The 19,070-nt window shown below is 42.1% G+C and overlaps 1 protein-coding gene across 5 annotated transcripts in view; it reads right to left on the reverse strand.

The window, feature by feature from the left end:
* Window positions 1-10,106: 10,106 nt before the first annotated feature.
* Window positions 10,107-19,070, reverse strand: part of CHST10 (carbohydrate sulfotransferase 10) — a 35,072-nt gene continuing 26,108 nt past the window's right edge. For all 5 annotated transcript variants that reach the window (XM_054009743.1, XM_054009751.1, XM_054009736.1 and 2 more), the window contains exons 4-6: window positions 17,482-17,716; window positions 13,718-13,823; window positions 10,107-12,685 (exon numbers count right to left, since the gene is read on the reverse strand). In XM_054009743.1, coding sequence (XP_053865718.1) covers window positions 12,148-12,685; window positions 13,718-13,823; window positions 17,482-17,716 — 879 coding nt within the window. In that variant the 3' untranslated portion in view covers window positions 10,107-12,147. The remainder of the gene's footprint in view (window positions 12,686-13,717; window positions 13,824-17,481; window positions 17,717-19,070) is intronic.

A 19,070-nucleotide genomic window follows, 5' to 3' on the forward strand; every position in this document is an offset into this window, starting at 1 on the left:
CTACCAGGGAGGAGCAACTATTGGAAGAGGCGTCCTGCTCAGCTCCTGCAGTCCCAGTCTACAGCATGCCCAGTTACGTTCTCTTTGGAAAATTTAGCTGCCAAACTCTGTCTCTACTGAGCATGTGCAAATTGAAAATTTTCAATGGCTTATAACTTGGCCAAAATGTGGGGTGTGCCCCCCCCCCACAACAAAAGACACATCTTTGACACGAGGGTGGCCGCCCCCTCCAAATTTTAAGTCCATGTTTCAAATGGGGCACTAGAGTTTCTCAATGAAATGTCTGTAAACATGGGCAGCAGACACCGCCGCCGGACACCTGGGCTGTGGTGGCTCCGCCTGTGCTCCATCCCTTCTCCAAGGCCCCCACCGCCCACTGCTGCCTGATGAGTCCCTCCTTGCTCCTCTCTTCTACTCCAGTGCCCCTCTCCAGAGGTCCCTGCCGCTATCCACGTCCTCTTCTCCTCCACCTCATTCCCCTCCCCACGAGACCCACCCCGGCCCGCTGCATCCCTCCTTACCCACCCACAGGGGAGGGGGATGGAGGAGAGGAGGGACATAGTGGGTGGTGGCAGGAGAGGAGGGATGAGGTGAGCGGCAGTGAGGGGGGCAAGCAGGGAGAGAGCTGATCAAGGGAGAGGGTGGAGTGGAGGCGGGGCCTGGGGCAGAGAGGGGGTTGAGTGTGGGCGGTGCCATGGGTGGAAGAGGCGGGACAGGGAACTAGCCTCTCCCAGGGGAAGCTTCACCCTACGCCCATGTCTGTAAGATATTTTTTTAACACAGGCAAAACATCATCACCAACTCAGGACGTCAGGTTGTCCTGCTGGGCACTCACTGTCAGAGATGACCTTCCTGTTGTGCACTCAGGTTTTAATCTCAATGTCCTGAAATTGACTGTGGTCCCTACTAGGCCTGTTGCTATAAGAAGATGGGAGGATGTGCCACCTCCCCGTCCATCCTCAGTGCCTTGTCTGCAGCCACCTCTGTGGGAGCAGGGAGTGCACTGAACAGATGCTCTCTTTCTCCTGCTATAGGTGCTCTATGGAATCCAGCTCTCCACAAGGCAGAGAACACAGGGAGGATGAGATGCAGCCACATACCCAGGCTATGTCAGGGTGAACCAAAGAAAGTGGGGCCGGTGATCGCTAAGTCACACAATACACTCCCAGCTATAAATACTGTCAGCTGGCCATACTCTGGGAAAGGGGTCAAAAAACTTTTTAACAAGATTATTATTAGTATTAGGCAAGTAATGTTTTGGTGGATCCAGGCCTACCAGAGTTCTAAGCTGCCCTTCCTCCACAGAGGTCATCACGGGTGAGGTGAGCACTCTAGAGGCTAGCTAGCTGCTGGGACTGAATTAGGGAAAGACTTTTTTCACGACTTAAGCACACAGCAAGATTTCACATGCTGTACATCCAGAAAGCAAGTTAAGATTATTTGTTACAACTAAATTTTAAGGTGGCTAATGAACCTATTACTCATAGCCTTGAATGTTAAATGGCAGATCTGATTGCAACATATCCCTAGTGTCATTTATATGGCGCTGCAAAATTAAAACGAAGTATCAAAACAAGCTCTAGCCAGCATTCAAAGTAACCGGTACCAAAGAAGAGCAGTAAACATTAGCTGCCTGAACTGTGTGCATGCTTTTTTGATTGGTTGTCCAATGTGGTTCACAGAAGTTATAACATTTTTAAAAGTCTCCAGTGAACTAGAGTTCTCACTATGATAACACAGTCATCAATATTTTGTCTGCTCCGACTTTATAACAACTTTACTCTGCACTTGACACATTACAAATATCTTTAATACATCCTACGCTTATGCAGAGTTCTCTGAAAGTGCATCAAAAACCACCAAATAAATGAATGAAATATTGAAGAAACATACCTGCACAGTAGGCTTTGTAGAAAATGTGATTTTCTTTCATTGTGCAGAGAGGATCCGGATAGGATTAGTTTGGAATAAAGAGGAACTCAGAGATGACATTCTCTACCCATTGAGGTCCATTGTCCTTCCATTGTGCTCTGGATCTCTCTTTAGTGTGTAAAGCCTCTTCTTTTGATGACTTAAGAACTCATACAAAACATTTAAGCATCAAAGTCATTTCCAACTAGAAGCTACAGAAAATAGACCCCAAAATAGAGTATTAAACTGTATAAATAAACTTATCTTGGAACAAATTGGCATGTAGAGTGCAAGTCTTCCGTACTGTACTTTATGCTAGTGATACACTGCTAAAAGGATTACAATTTAAAAATCAATATCTCATTAAGAGAATTTCTTTTGGCTAGCAAGAAATTAGATGACTGCTCTTTACATGGACGTAATGGCAAATCCTTTATCAGTCTAACTTTAAAACCGTAACAAATTATTAAAACTTTCTGCAGATTCTTGCTCCACACAGAGATGTATTTCAGCAATATATGAAATTCAGGCTTACTTAAATCAAAATTTGTGACCCAGGGACCTCTTGGTGCCAGCTGGCACATAGGTGCCTAGGGTTTTACAGGGATCCCCTTGGTCAGATATATGCAAAATAGTTCACCAAAGGGTGGTATGTCAGGTTTCTACAGAGAGCCAGGACCCTCTAGTCATCATGATCATTGTGCAATGTATATATGGATAATATTTAAGAAGTTATCTATTACTGAAAATTATGTTCTTAAGGTCTTGATGGCAAGGCAGGTCACCAGGAGGTGACTTCCTCAGACATGTTCCTTCCAGGCAGGTTGTAATAGATGCTTATCTCCATGTCTGGTCATTTGTGCATTATATATTGGCTGCCTCACAATGGAGGCCTATTTGCATACTGAGCCAAGTGCTAGTCAAAAGGTTGCAAAATCTACAAGAGAGAAAATCTACAGGAAGGAACAAAACAGCAGGTGGATGTCTTATTTATGAATGAAGATAAAGGATGGGACTTGTATATCTTGGGAGGCAAAGAAACACAGAGGGTCCTTCACTGAGGAGACAAGCTAGTAGCATGTCTATCTCATGAAAACAGGATCACAGACAAACCTGGCTGTAAAACACTGCAAGGACTTTGGGTGACCTATACTTTACAAGACATGAGTGTATCTAGTTAATTAAGTCTAGGTTCTAGAATGCATGTTATGCTTTTATTCTATGTGTAATCATTTGTTTCCAATACTTCTACCTGCTATTTCATGAATCTCTGGACTTTGTTAAATAAACTTATACTTGCTTTCACTCTAAACATATCTGAGTGCTGTGTGTTCAGGGGAGCGATGATCGGAAGTGGAACTGGTGGGCTGCAGTGTTCTTGTTCTTTGGAAACAGCGAATCTGTGAATACTGTGTGTCCAGTGGAACAGGGCTGGACACTCCAGGGAGACATTTGGAGACCTCAAGGGCTGGAGTGTGCCTATCACTTACCTGCAGAGAGCCAATGGGGCCTGCAAGGCCTAGGGGGGAGTGCTGGTGTTGCCCCGGCCGGTAGAGTTTGGGAGCTGACACAGACAAGGGCAGGTGGTAGTGAGGTGCCTCACAATGCTCAGTACCCACAGGAAGTGCCACTGTAGTATTGGCAGTAGGGTCCAGACCCCATCTGCTGGTTAGACCAGGGTCACGCTCCAGACACTCATATACCAGCCAATATAAATACTGAGTGATTCAACAGTGAGAAGGTTGGAAACAAGTAAAGAAGAAGGGTACAGTTACTTTCTGTTTGGTTATTTCAGGTAAGGGAGATAGAACAAAGGAAAGGACAGGATGAGTAAGCTGGAGACATATGCTAAACATACCAAATTGCAGTTGGAAAAGGGTTAGGTGCTCAACACACTAGAGCAGGGGTCGGCAATGTTTAGCACGTGGCTCACCAGGGTAAGCACCCTGGCGGGCCGGGCCAGTTTATTTACCTGCTGACGCAGCAGATTCGGCCGATCGCGGCCCCCACTGGCTGCGGTTCGCCGTCCCGGGCCAATGGGAGCTGCGGGAAGCAGCGGCCAGCACATCGCTCGCCCCCGCCGCTTCTCGCCGCCCCCATTGGCCCGGGATAGCGAACCGCGGCCAGTGGGGGCCGCGATCGGCCGAACCTGCCGCGTCAGCAGGTAAATAAAACTGGCCCGGCCCGCCAGGGTGCTTACCCTGGCGAACCGCGTGCCAAACGTTGCCGACCCCTGCACTAGAGGCAAATAGAACTACAAGGCCCAACTTCCTAGATGGCAGGAGCATATGTGGGTGTAACTTATCTACCAAGGAGACAGAAGGGTGGGGTTGCAGCAAGAGAGCAACCAACAGGAGAATATAAAACAACATGCATAGGGAGGAGATGGTGTGAAACTATTTAATCTTACAACTTCTGCCCTCAACCCCCTTACTGCTCATGACCAACATGGAATTTCTACCACCATTTCTGACCTCTGAATTTGATCCCAAAATCCTGTCTTGAGGGGCTTTACAAGTGAAAGTTTTAGACTGAAAATATACTAATGAAGTTTGTTAGTGAAGAAGACAGAAGTATACAAAAAGGAGCAATAGCACCCTTTTGGGGCCCTGGCTTTCCCACAGAGCTGTCTCAGCAGACTGTGTGGTAGCTGCCTTTTTATACTGTACTTTGTAAGTAATTCTATATCTTTTAAAAAGAACAGTGGCATTCATTGGTTGAGTAACACTATAAAGATGGAAATTCAGTGCAAAGGATACTGCAAAGCCTCTTGAGAATAGATTGAGAGCAAAACTAGTGGATCCAGATAGAGACTTTACAACATGTCAGATTTCAAATCTGTAACTTGCTGAGAAATATCAGAGGGGTAGCCGTGTTAGTCTGGATCTGTAAAAAGCAACAAAGAGTCTTGTGGCACCTTATAGACTAACAGAAGTATTGGAGCATAAGCTTTCGTGGGTGAATACCCACTTCGTCAGACGCATGTAATGGAAATTTCCAGAGGCAGGTATAAATATGCAGGCAAGAATCAGTCTGGAGATAACGAGGTTAGTTCAATCTGGGAGGGTGAGGCTCTCTTCTAGAAGTTGAGGTGTGAACACCAAGGGAGGAGAAACTGCTTTTGTAGTTGGATAGCCATTCACAGTCTTTATTTAATCCTAAACTGATGGTGTCAAATTTGCAAATGAACTGAAGCTCAGCAGTTTCTCTTTGAAGTCTGTTCCTGAAGTTTTTTTGCTGTAAGATGGCTACCTTAACATCTGCTATTGTGTGGCCAGGGAGGTTGAAGTGTTCTCCTACAGGTTTTTGTATATTGCCATTCCTGATATCTGACTTGTGTCCATTTATTCTTTTACGTAGGGACTGTCCAGTTTGGCCGATGTACATAGCAATGGGGCATTGCTGGCATATGATGGTGTATATTACATTGGTGGACATGCAGGTGAATGAACCGGTGATGATGTAGCTGATCTGGTTAGGTCCTGTGATGGTGGCGCTGGTGTAAATATGTGGACAGAGTTAGCATCGAGGTTTGTATTCACCCACGAAAGCTTATGCTCCAATACATCTGTTAGTCTGTAAGGTGCCACAGGACCCTCTGTTGCTTTTTGCTGAGAAATGTTATCAGAAACCACCAAAGTAGTAAGAACAGAAGTACAGGATAAACCGAGGGACAAAAAAAAGCAATTATACAGTTAGCATTAAAGGCAGATTAAATATCTAAAAGCAGTAAATATCACATCACCAAGATCCCCACGCCCATAGTAAGTTATCTGTAATCCATAGCAATTCTGTCTCCATATGCTACACTCTGAACTGTAGAGTGATCACACTATAAAGATACACATTCAGGGAAGTGGCTAGCTACAATCTTTATTTTTGCACGGGAGGAACGGTGAGTGTATGTCACAGCATATTATCTTATGCTGCCAGGGAGGGAGAGTTAGAACTGCGAAACATAAAAAGGCTACAGATTGAAGAAACAGAAAGATCTACAAGAATATCCCTATTTATTAAATCATGGTAGGCGTGTAACTTGCAGTTGTTTCAGAGGAATGTTAGTTACTCTATAGGGGGTTTTAGAGTGACTAACAGGTGCGGTTTTCAGTGCTGTCTGGAATTTTTGTCAAGGTCATTGCTTGTTATGACTCCAGGCAAACGTACATTCCTTTTCCCCTGCACTCCTGCCTTCCTTCATAATAAGGGGAAATTATGATTAAGTGTTACTTAGCACTAAGCAGCATCGTTTGTCAGCTGTTGTATTTCCTCTGGGTAATGTCAGCCTGTTGCCATCAGCTGTTCAGTTGGAAGTGTATTGCTGCTTGCCTTGCAGGGGCACTTCTCTTATTACAAGGCAAGCCACACTACAGTGCATTCGGAGCTGTACAGCTGCTCTGGTGGCAATGGGCTTATGGCACCTCAAGCAATTGCAACAGATGACAAAGGGAAAGCAATGGGGCATCCTAAAGTTAATCAAAACACCCCAATGAAGTTCTGCACAAGGCAGCACCGAAGTATGGTGAAAACTTGAGGGAGACGGACTCAATTCTCTTCCAGCGGGGAGGCATCAGCCTGCAATGCATTCTGGACAATCACACTGTGGATTCGATTGCTAATAGAAGACGACTATAATTCTACAACTGTCCCCACAGCAGTGCCACAGAACACACACACTCTGCTGCAAATTAATCACACTACAAGGGACTATCAGCACACTTCTCTGTCCCCCTGCTGTCTCGCAGTTGCAGGCCATCTGTAAATCTGGTGACCTATGGGGATGGTGTGCAGGGAGCAGTTATCTAGGTGCCTTAGCCATTCAGCTAAGTTAAGCCTTTAAGGTCCAATTCTCATTTATGCTAAGGCCCCTTTACACCACTCTGGCAATGTAAAGGGCCCTAAAGTGAATGTAAATTAATTTTATGCCTCCCCTAAGACCACTTTGTACTGACAGGGTGGTGTAAAGGGGCATTAGCTTACGTGCTAATTGGTCCTTAACTAGATATACAATTTCCTCCCTCCACTTACAATTAACTGATTCCTATGTTCACTATGAGCGCAGGCCTGGCCTTACTGTTTTGAAGAGGGTCATCAAGAAGATTCTTCGAGCCCCCCTAATCTACTTGACTCATTTTATATAAAGGGAATTTGGTAGAGGAGAGAGCCAGGCCACCAGCAGTTTTCTCTGGTGCAAGAGACGTGGAGCTCAGTATATACAGCCACCAATACAGACAGTATGTCAATGACAAACTGTCATGGGGTAAGAAGGAAGGTCCTTTCATGGATCAGTAACTAGTTAAAAGATAGGAAACAAAGGGTAGGAATAAGTGATCAGTTTTCAGAACGGAGAGAGGTAAATAGTGGTGTCCCGCAGGGTCTGTACTGGGACCTGTGCTGCTCAACATATTCATAAATGATCTGGAAAAAAGGGGTAAACAGTGAGGTGGCAAAATTTGCAGATGATACAAAACTACTCAAGATAGTTAAGTCCAAAGCTGACTGCAAAGAGTTACAAAGGGATCTCACAAAACTGGGTGACTGGGCAACAAAATGGCAGATGAAATTCAGTGTTGATAAATACAAAGTCATGCACATCGGAAAACAGAATTCCAGGTATACATATAAAATGATGGGGTCCAAATTAGCCGTTACCACTCAAGAAAGATCTTGGAGTCATTGTGGATAGTTCTCTGAAAACATCCACTCAACGTGCAGTGGCAGTCAAAAATGCTAACGATGTTGGGAATCATTAGGAAAGGGATAGCTAGTAAGAAAGAAAATATCATAATGCCTCTAAATCCATGGTATGGCCACAGCTTGATCGCTGAGTGCAGATCTGGTTGCCCCATCTTAAAAAAGATACATTGGAATTGGAAAAGGTTCAGAAAAGGGCAACAAAAATGATTGGGGTATGAGGAGAGATGAATAAGACTGGGACTTTTCAGCTTGGAAAAGAGACGACTAAGGAGGAATATGATAGAGGTCTATAAAATCATGACTGGTGTGGAGAAAGTAAATAAGGAAATGTTACTTACTCCTTCTCATAACACAAGAACATAAGAACAGCCGTACTGGGTCAGACCAAAGGTCCATCTAGCCCAGTATCCTGTCTACCGACAGTGGCCAATGCCAAGTGCCCCAAAGGGAGTGAACTTAACAGGTAATGATCAAGTGATCTCTCTCCTGCCATCCATCTCCATCCTCTGACAAACAGAGTCTAGGGACACTATTCCTTACCCATCGTGGCTAATAGCCATTAATGGACTTAACCTCCATGAATTTATCCAGTTCTTTTAAACCCTGTTATAGTCCTAGCCTTCACAACCTCCTCAAGTAAGGAGTTCCACAAGTTGACTGTGCGCTGTGTGAAGAACTTCCTTTTATTTGTTTTAAACCTGTTGCCTATTAATTTCATTTGGTGACCCCTAGTTCTTGTATTATGGGAATAAGTAAATAACTTTTCCTTATCTACTTTCTCCACATCACTCATAATTTTATATCTCTATCATATCCCCCCTTAGTCTCCTCTTTTCCAAGCTGAAAAGTCCTAGCCTCTTTAATCTCTCCTCATATGGAACCCTCTCTAAACCCCTAATCATTTTAGTTGCCCTTCTCTGAACCTTTTCTAGTGCCAGTATATCTTTTTTGAGATGAGGAGACCACATCTGTACACAGTATTCAAGATGTGGGCGTACCATTGATTTATATAAGGGCAATAATATATTCTCCAACTTATTCTCTATCCCCTTTTTAATGTTTCCTAATACCCTGTTTGCTTTTTTGACCGCCTCTGCACACTGCGTGGACATCTTCAGAGAACTATCCACAATGACTCCAAGATCTTTTTCCTGATTTGTTGTAGCTAAATTAGCCCCCATCATATTGTATGTATAGTTGGGGTTATTTTTTCCAATGTGCATTACTTTACATTTATCCACATTAAATTTCATTTGCCATTTTAAGAACTAGGAGTCACCCAATGAAATTAATAGGCAGCAGGTTTAAAACAAACAAAAGGAAGTATTTCTTCACACAACACACAGTCAATCTGTGGAACTTTTTGCCAGAGGATGCTTGAAGGCCAAGACTGACAGGATTCAAAAAAGAACTAGTTAAGTTTATGGAGGATAGATCCATCTGTGGCTATGAGCCAAGATGGGAAGGAATGCAAAACCATGCTCTGAAGTATGCCTAGCCTCTGTTTGCCAGAAGCTTGGAATGACAGGGGATGGATCACTTGGTGATTAGCTGTTCTCTTCATCCCCTCTGAAGCACCTGGCATAGGTCACTGTCGGAAGACAGGATACTGGGCTAGATGGACCATTGGTCTGACCCAGTATGGCCGTTCTTATGACAAGTCTCAAAGGAGCTGGGGTAGAAGGCCCCCACCTTGCCTCATGGGTTCCATATGCACCCTATGTGGGCCACTGCTCCCCATGTTGCGGGCTTTCTTGCTCCACTCTCCCATTCGTCTGCCTCTCCTCTCTTTCTCCTGCATGGATTTCACCATTTTAGCCTAGCCCTCCTTCTTAAGCCTGGTCCTCTCATTTTAGTGTGGTCCTCCTCCTCTCTTATAGCAATGAATTCTCCTAAGAGATCTCATTGAAACTTTCATTATACTCTCTGAAGTGGCAGTGGAGGGGAAGGATAGCTCAGTGATTTGAGCATTGGCCTGCTAAACCTGGGGTTGTGAGTTTCAATCCTTGAGGAGGCCACTTAGGGATCTGGGGCAAAATCAGTCCTTGGTCCTGCTAGTGAAGGCAGGGAGCTGGACTCAATGACCTTTCAGGGTCCCTTCCAGTTCTATGAGATGAATATATATATATGGAGATATACCTTTTTTAATTTTACGTCAACATACCTTGTGTTGACCTAACTTTCTAGCATAGACATGACCTGAGTGTTAAGCAGTTTCTATAATATTCATCCACAGTTATTCCTGAAATGCTATTAACCACAAAAGAATGAAGATTTCCACATGGAAAAAGTGGGATATTGTTTTAGTATATTTCACTTACAAATTGAGAAAAAGATAATGAGCATTCCAATCCCAGACTGTAAAGTGTAGGAGCACAGAGCTAGTAGTATGGAACCATTAGAAAAAAGTCACAGAATAGTAATTTAATTGAATTTAGTAGGTCACTGCATTAGAACTCTAGCACCAAACACTATACTAAGAAGAATAAAACCAGACACAGTTATGTGATCAGTATCTTTTGCTTGAGAGAGAAAAATTCTACTTCACCTTTATTAGGATTAAACTTTAAGGCCTTAATTCACTATACATTATTCACATTGTTACATTTTAATACAGTAGAGAGGTAATCAGCTCATTAGCTCTGAAATGCATTTAACAATATACTTTTCTATGACTTCATATAAAAATAACTGAGCTGTTACATACTTTAATTACCAGTTAAGAAATAACAAATCTAAGTCATTGTAACTGCTGCTTTTTCATGAAAAACAAGAGCACTTCAAGCTTTGCCACCTTAGACTGTTCTTTTGTAACAATGCCCAGTAACAATTCTCCCTTCTACCAATCAGTCTGTCAATATGCTTCTGGAATCACATCCAGCTACTAAAGCACTTCCTTTTTGCGAACAGCAGCCCATGTCCGATTTGGCACCGGTTTTCCTTTTTTAAGTTCACAGGTGTAAGATACTTCCTTTGCCCTGCCACAGGAGGCTATCCAGACAAATACTGTGGCTGGATTTAGAATGAGAGACCCCATAACTTTATGGCCATTTTTAATGATTCTATCCATGTAAGCTGAGACACTATTATATTCAAAATTCATCCTTTAGGAGAGAGATGCCAAAAATGCAGCTCGGCAGCCAAATATGACTCTGCGATTCCTAAAATGCAACTGTGGTCTTCCCTCTGCGACTTACTGCAGGATGGGGGCAAAGCTGATCAACCACAGGTTTTTATTGCTGGTGAATTAAAAAACAAAAAGACTTCTCGTAATCAAACAGGAACAATGCACGCACAGGCAAATACTATGGTTGTGTTAATTTAATTTTGCTTTTAAAATTTATGCACAAGTGTAGCTCTTGAACTCCTGGCAAGTTGCCAAAGCTGGTGGCAAAAAGTTTGGGCACCTTTGATTTAGGGCATTATGCCAACTGATCACCGGGAAGAGTCTAGAATGAATCTACCCATTTAGAATTGGGGAGGTACATTTTGGGAGGGGATTTGTTTTTCTCTGAAGCATCAGGTACTGATCACTGCTGGGAGCAGGATACTGGAGTGGCTGGACGATTGGTCCAAATAATTATGGCAACTTTTATGTTCATATGCTTTCTTGTTTTCATGGCTTATTTAATATTTGTAACAGCCTGAAACATTAGAAAATAAACAATGTTAAAATGCACAGTATTTAGAAAGCGGGTCTTGGCTTCTATATTTGCTCTTGCAAATACAATTCATCTTTACTTTTTAATTAGTTTTCCTCAAAGTCTCCCCAACAATCCTTCCGAGTTTCTTGTTGGGATCTATGCTCCACCTCAAGTTTTCAGACAATATACAAACTTGGAAGTTAACAATTAAAAAAATGAACAACTATGTGGCCTGATGGACCAGTAGTAAGTACAGATAACGCCATGACACAAAATAAAAACAAACGGCCTCTGGAATCTGCCCTTTTTGGATAGGACTGAAGCTTCTGTCAAGTTAGACTCATTTTATGTGTATCGCAAAAAACAGCAGTAGCTCAGCACAACGATTATAGCAGCCACACAGCAGACTCTGGACATCTTTTGCTCATCTAGCGCATTGTCAGTTTTTGGTCCTTTGTCAGCCTCTAGTTTTCATAGCCCATGAGAGACTCCACATTTCTTTTTTATAAGCATCAGGTCCCCTTACATTTCCCAAAGCTATACTACAGCAAAACTGGTATCTTTACAAAATGCTTTACAACATTTTACATTGCATTCTATTTGATGTTCTTTTATAGCCTATTGGTTTCTTCCTCTTTTTCCTCGGGAAAAGAGGATAAGTGTCAGATTTAATTCACAATAGAAGACTTCAGTGTCATATGTTGAAAACATGGTCAGTGGCTAACAGTTAGGAACCCCTAATTGTTCGTGTGACAAATATTCCACTGAAAAATGGAGCAACATCAAAAAACTAGAAAACAATGGTACAGTATTGTTAATCTCAGTTCTGTCAGTGCTGCAGCTGGTATTCATATGCTTTAGTTTAATCTGATAGACACGTCTTCACAGTTTCTAGGCATCAGTTTAGCAAGAAATCTGGTTCCTGATATCCAAAGAGTTTAAAGTCTCCTTCAAAGCGGGCATATAGGTGTCTTATATCTCTCTTGCTAATGCCTGAGAAATAACGCTCTACCTTTGTTTTGTTGTATACCGTTATTCCTGGTGGAATTGTGGGATATGATACCAGATGGTCTATTCCTGCTTCTTTCAAGATATATGGAGCATCATCCTCCAGGGTTTCATGGTGTCCAATCACACTATATGTTATTTCACATGGGGCACAAAGTTCCACGTATGTTACCCAATGAATTATGTGATCACCAAACTGAACATCTAGCCATCGGTGGTTAGGGTCCCCCAAATAGCGCACAAAGTCCTCAAACTGCAGCCCCCTGGTCTCTGTGCGATTCTTCCTGTATTTCCGAATAATGCCAGGAGCAATTTCATGCCTGTACCAAGGTTCAAATCGAGGATTGTGGACAAACTTGTCCTTAAATGCAGAAATAAGTCTTTCAAATGGATCTCTTACAATAAAAAACTTGAAGTATAAATTCAGTCTAAAGGAAAACACAAATGGAAGGGATTAAACAGATAGAAAAAGTGAACTAAGTATCAAAGAGCTACAAAACTGAGATAAAATACGACCTCTGAAACATCAAGAATATGACTTGTAAGAAATAGCCCACTTTTCACCTATCTCTGAATACCATTACCAATAGCATTTGAAATAAAATGTTTTACTTGTTTTAACACAAAACAGAATATACAAATGGTCACCTATTAAGCAGGGTTACTCATAGGAGACAAAATAGCTGAATCCATGACCTCTAGGGCATGTGGTGAAGTTTCTAGGAAAAATCTTATCCAGGATTACTCTTACAGCGTACGCATTTCCAGGGACCTGATTCAAAGGCCATTAAAAGCAATGGGAATCATTCCACTGACTTCAAACCTGAGCTCAAATGAGCTTTGGGCTTTGGACCTGGCCTCAAATGAGATGTCACCTTTCTGTTATGGAACTATCCCTTCTGAAAACCAATTCTTCAAGGTGGCTTATAAAAACCCTTAGTCTTATACCCAACAAAAAACTACATTTTCATAACCATCTAGGCACAAGTCTCCTAAGTGACCACAATCATTTTGTTCCTATCCTCCCGCTTCCTCAACCTCGGGACCCAACTGATTTCAGTAGCATTACTTATGAAGTAAGGCACTTGTTGATGTGAATAGAGGTGGCACAATCTGGCCCTTAGATTGTAAGTTTTTCTGAGAAAGGAATCTTTGTCTATCTTTTATTTAAAATACCCTGAGCACTTATGGTGTTATATAAGTAACAGATGAACCAGAGAAAACCTAAGCACATCTAAGCACAGCCTGGGTTTGAGTCTCCACTCCATTTCACCAGTAACTTTGGTTTTACTCCTCTGAAGTAAACATGAGATGGTAACACCAACATCAACAGAATCAGCAGAGTTACACCAGTGTAACAGAAACTGAGATCTCCTTTGTTCGATCTGCATTTTAATGTGTGATCCTCCAATTTTCCTCTCTGGTTCAGAAACCTATCTCCCTGGGAAATCACCTCTTACCGTTTTTGAATTTCAGAATCACTGAAGGAGGATAAGCGTGGAAGTCCGTTCTTCTCATGGTCATGTACTATGTTCTCTGGGATCTCTTCTATGGAAGAAAATGCTCCTAGATAAAGAAAATAGACAGAAAAGGTTACCTTTAAAAGAGGTGGGGAAGGGTATTTGTCTCATAATGGTGTTTTTATTTGGTTTCTCTCTCTTCTGTGGCATTAGTAGCTATGGTTACTAGGTACAAAAGCTGTTAAATAAGGGAAGATTCAGATTGCAACACTAACGGCTTTTCAACACTCAAAAGAATACAGATTTGGAGATTTGTAACATGACAACTCCTGTCTAAACCAAACCAGTGTTCAAGTCTCTCAATAATGCATATTAAACAAGCCTTATTTGTCAGCCCTCCCCTCCCTTCCCACAACTTTCCTCCCACATAACCCAGTTGGAAAGACTCTGAAGCTTAGCTTTGCGGGAGGGATTGGCTTTTTTGGTTTAGTTTCCAGCAAACAGGAAACACTGTAAAGTGTCTACCTGAACCATGTAAAAAGCAACAAGGAGTCCTGTGGCACCTTATAGACTAACAGATGTATTGGAGCATGAGTTTTCGTGGGTCACTACCCACTTCGTCAGTATTCACCCACGAAAGCTTATGCACCAATACATCTGTTGGTCTATAAGGTGCCACAGGACTCTTTGTTGCTTTTTACAGATCCAGACTAACATGGCTACCCCTCTGATACTTGATACCTGAACCATGTTAACTCGAAACACTTCACTGTCAGGCTCCTGGCAAACTTTCTTTGCTTGGGTCCTTTTTTAATTAAACAAAACACTATGCTGAAAACTACCAAACTTCAGATCCTTCCATGTTGCATAAGAGAATAAAATACATAACACATTCAGAATGGCGAGCATCCGGGTGTTAGTTTATCAGTCGTTCTGTAGGCACATGAGGTGCAGGAGAGGGTAACTGCTAGTTTAAGACCCCAATCCTGCAGTGACGTGCCAATATAGAGCACCATGGAACTCAGTGGAATTCCACGTGGGTGGAAGGACAAGTGCAGAGTCATCAAACTAGCAAGTCTCCATGAAAGCCACCGTGCCCATCTATACACGAGTGCTCCCACCACTGGAATCGCACTGGTGCCAGGAAACATGTTTCAGAAAAATGCCTAGTGTCGATAAGGCTGCAGTGAATAATTCACACAGCTTGGAATCTTAATGTCCTCAGTCTTGTCGGTTTTATAATTAATGCTTTTTGTCCTCCCCTTTTCTTGTGTGAATTTAATGCTGGCAAATGCCAGACTTGACAGCCTAGGACACTGAAGTCCTCTATTCATTCAGAGCGAAGTTACAGCATAAGCAATGGCAGTGTCAATTACTCCATACTGCCCTAGGAGCGTACATCAACCCTGATCTGCAAAGATCATCTCTAGGGCACCTACTCTATTATTAGGCCTGTCTGCTGAGGCTGCTCAATAAGGATGTGATTAGTGGTGGTGGTGGTGGTGCTTGTTAGCAGGCACCTGCCTGCTGGGAACTGGAACAAGTCCCCCAAATGCATCTTACATAGGCCACCGACAATCAAATGGTAACAACTTTCTGTCACTATCAAGCTGGGCTGGATTTGAACCAGTAAGGTGGAGGTAAGATGCTCTCTATATCTAATGATCAATCCTGTTGTGCTTATTGCAAAGCTTTACTGAGTGTGAACATCTGGATCTGAATCCTTCCTGCGCTATCAGACATTGCTTAAGGCCCAGACAAAGCTCCACCATCTATGTCTATCCTGAGCCACTCTTTGCATGTCCTCTAAGTCCCATATGTTTTCCCTCTCTTAGTACTGTTCAGTGGAGGCAATCTTTCCACCAGCCCCTTTTACGTGTTCCTCTAGCTGCCCCGTGGCAGATGCTCTGGCTTCATTCTTAACTCATGTCCCAGACATTTTCATCATCTTTTCTGGACAACTCTAGAGATAAAGAGTAATTGAAGTTTCTGATGAATCTGAGATTCATTATAATTCATTTAATTCAATATCTAGTATTTTCATGAGGCATTTGCTTCCAAAATCATTTAGTTGTCTGTCTCTACCTTTAGTGGATTTCCAGCTTTCACATCCATATGCTAAGGTAGAAACAACATTTGTGTTCAAGCTTTGTAGTTTGGTCTTTAAGTGGTAGATTTCTGTATGACCAAATCTTGTTTAAGATGGTGAATGCAGCTGTTGTCTTGCCAATTCATAACATTATGCAGGGGGTTGGACTAGATGACCTCCTGAGGTCCCTTCCAACCCTGATATTCTATGATATTCTATGATTATTTCTTTTTGGACATCCCCACAGGCTTGCACTGTACTGCCAAAATATGTGAATGGACTCATCTTTTGTATCCCTTTGTCTTCTACTATAATACTTGAGTTGGGAGTTACTGGGGTTCCGATTAGATTTGTTTTTTCATAATTAGTTACTAACCCTGTCGTTTTTGCAATGCTGGACTTTTGGTCTTTACTTACGTGTTTGTTGAGCAGTCACTCAGAAAAGCTACGTCGTCAACACTATCTAGATCTAATATTGTACTGTTGTCAAGCCATGTGATGCCTGTGTTGTATTCATCTACACTTTTTTCCAGAATGAACTTGGTGGCAATACCAAATGGGAGAGATTAGAGAATTCATCCTTGTTTGACATCAGTGATTACATTAAACCCGGGGTTGGCAACCTTTCAGAAGTGGTGTGCCGAGTCTTCATTTATTCACTCTAATTTAAGGTTTCGCGTGCCAGTAATATATTTTAACGTTTTTAGAAGGTCTCTTTCTATAAGTCTATAATATATAACTAAACTATTGTTGTATGTACAGTAAATAGGTTTTTAAAATGTTTAAGAAGCTTCATTTAAAATTAAATTAAAATGCAGAGCCCCCCGGACTGGTGGCCAGGACCCGGACAGTGTGAGTGCCACTGAAAATCAGCTCACGTGTCGCCTTCGGCACGTGTGCCATAGGTTGCCTACCCCTGCATTAAACCATTCACCCAAGTTTGCATTTACTTTAACTGTGCAAGCTGCACCTTGAGATATAGCCTTGATGAGGTTAATTATTTTTGTTCGCATACCATAGCACTTCAAAGATATATATAGACAGAGAGAGAGAGAACATGCACCTGTCAGAATGTTATTTTAACATAAATCACAACATTGTTCCTTTTCTCTTGTTTTAAGTCATTCTACAATTTATTTTCACTGACCAGGCTACAATTCTACACCCTTAATTGTATGATTGATTCTTATTCACTCATGCCATGGCCCATTAATAATGTATATACAAAATTCCAGTGTTACAGACCTGCAGCAGCTGCCAAACTGAAAACACAATTGTTCCTTTTGTTGTTGGGTTCAAGTCACAGGATTTAAATTACCCTGGTTTAGGGGATTACGATCCTTTACGATTCACTTGTTTAAAAATTCTACTCACAGGGTGCCCGGCCTGCAGTGAGAATAAATCCACCAAATAAATCCTCAATGGCTCAGATAAATCACTTCTGAGGTAAGCTACAGTGATATTTATTCTAGCAGAAAGAAGGTAATTTTTAATTTTTCAAAAAGGAGACATTTAAAAAGGACTAAAAGGAACCGTAAGGAATGAATGAGTGGAATTAAGTAACTGTTTGTAAAGAAGAATGTTAAGAAATTAGTTTTAATGCTTCCCTCATTCTAGTGATTCTGCCCTTTCCCCCTCAAACAAAAACCTTACGCTCATTAGAGCAAGTAGGTACCATTTAAAACAATCAAGACTTTTTTCCATTGAGTGTTGCCCACTTTCGGAGTCTGACAGAACAGGATCTTGTGCTTGTCACAAACAAATATTCGGTCCAAGACAAACTTGGAAATGGTAGTATGAGAGAGATTTCTCAACGCTGCATCTCTGCACACATTCTTGAGAAGCTCAATCCTTTTCACATGGACCAGGGGTTGGTGCATCGGATCTTCAGAAAAAACGTTTCCAGTCGGCTTATTAAAAAAAACAAAAACAAGCAAAAGTTTAACTTCTAGATCAAATTTTAGAGAGTAAGAGCCCAAGCACTCAAATCCAGTATTCTAGTAAAGTATATATTATGTTCCCCCCCCCATTCTGTATAAAAAATATTGCTAAATTTACATCATCCCAGTTGGTTTCTGTTGGCTTCCTCAGTGTTGCTACTACAGAGGCTGGTGATTTTCAATCATTATCTAGGAGAGTAAGAACCTTTCTATACAGCAATTTTTATCAAGTTTGGCCTAGTCTGTATAGAAAGGAACAAACCATGCTTTTACCAGAACTTAAAATCCCTTATCTAAGTGCAGTGGCATGTAGGAAATTTTCCAGGTGGTGGGAAGGCAGAGCTAAGCCATCAGTTTCAGCAGAAATTAAGTTTTCATTTGAAACATAAAAGATTTTTAGCCCTTATGGATGGGAAGATAACCTTCCGTATGCAAACTGATGCTGTGCTGACTTCCTGTATCTGCACACACAGACAGCCCCAATGCATCTGTTTCTCCAAGCTGCAGCAAAGTAAGGTTGACCAAATTCTGCTCAGTTTCACGAACACTCTTCAGAACCCACAATGGGCAGCAATGAAGCAAACATTAACGTCCTTTCACTCTGCAGCTGCTTGGGAAAGTTTTGCACAGCAGTAGAGGCAGGCCTTAGCGCTATTCTGGGTGGGGAGGAGGAACTACTTAATCAAATAGCAACCCATCACTCAGAAAGACAAGCAGAGATCATAGATTTCAGAGTAACAGCAGTAATATCTTAAGAACACATCAGGGTAAACAGCTCAAGCTCTGCTTTATGGAAATGGTCATATCTACAATTATTTCATTCAGTGTTAGGTGTTGGCTTTCCAGAAAGCATACAGAGCATTCTGATTCTGTGAAAGTGAGACATTGGAATGCTTAGGGAAATTCCACCCCCCAAAAGACCCACAGATTAACAGTTTAAAGTAAAGCAGCTTGAGTTTATGAGGCTGAAAGCTGGTACAGCCCTACAGATCTTGCAGGGTAATAAAGCTTATGGCCTTTCTGCATTAGCCTCAGAACAAGGGTTAATACATATAGAGACTTAAGGTCAAACATGTGACAGGCAATCTAAACGGAAGTGATTTAATCCTCTGAAGAAGGGCGTCTGCAACAAGCACCTTACATCTTTCAGAGAGTGGAGGACGCCTTGGTGAACAACCTACAGCTTAAGAGAAGGGACAAGAAGAAACGTAAGGCTTGAAGCACATTCTGCCCCTTCTTCAATGCTTCTTATGCTCTCCTTCTGCATTTCTGTTCTGCTACCCAACCTCCAATTTTTCCCTGAGTGATACAACCTCCTCAATGT

Source organism: Malaclemys terrapin, chromosome 1, assembly GCF_027887155.1.
Source record: "Malaclemys terrapin pileata isolate rMalTer1 chromosome 1, rMalTer1.hap1, whole genome shotgun sequence".
In the NCBI taxonomy this organism is placed as follows: domain Eukaryota; kingdom Metazoa; phylum Chordata; order Testudines; family Emydidae; genus Malaclemys; species Malaclemys terrapin.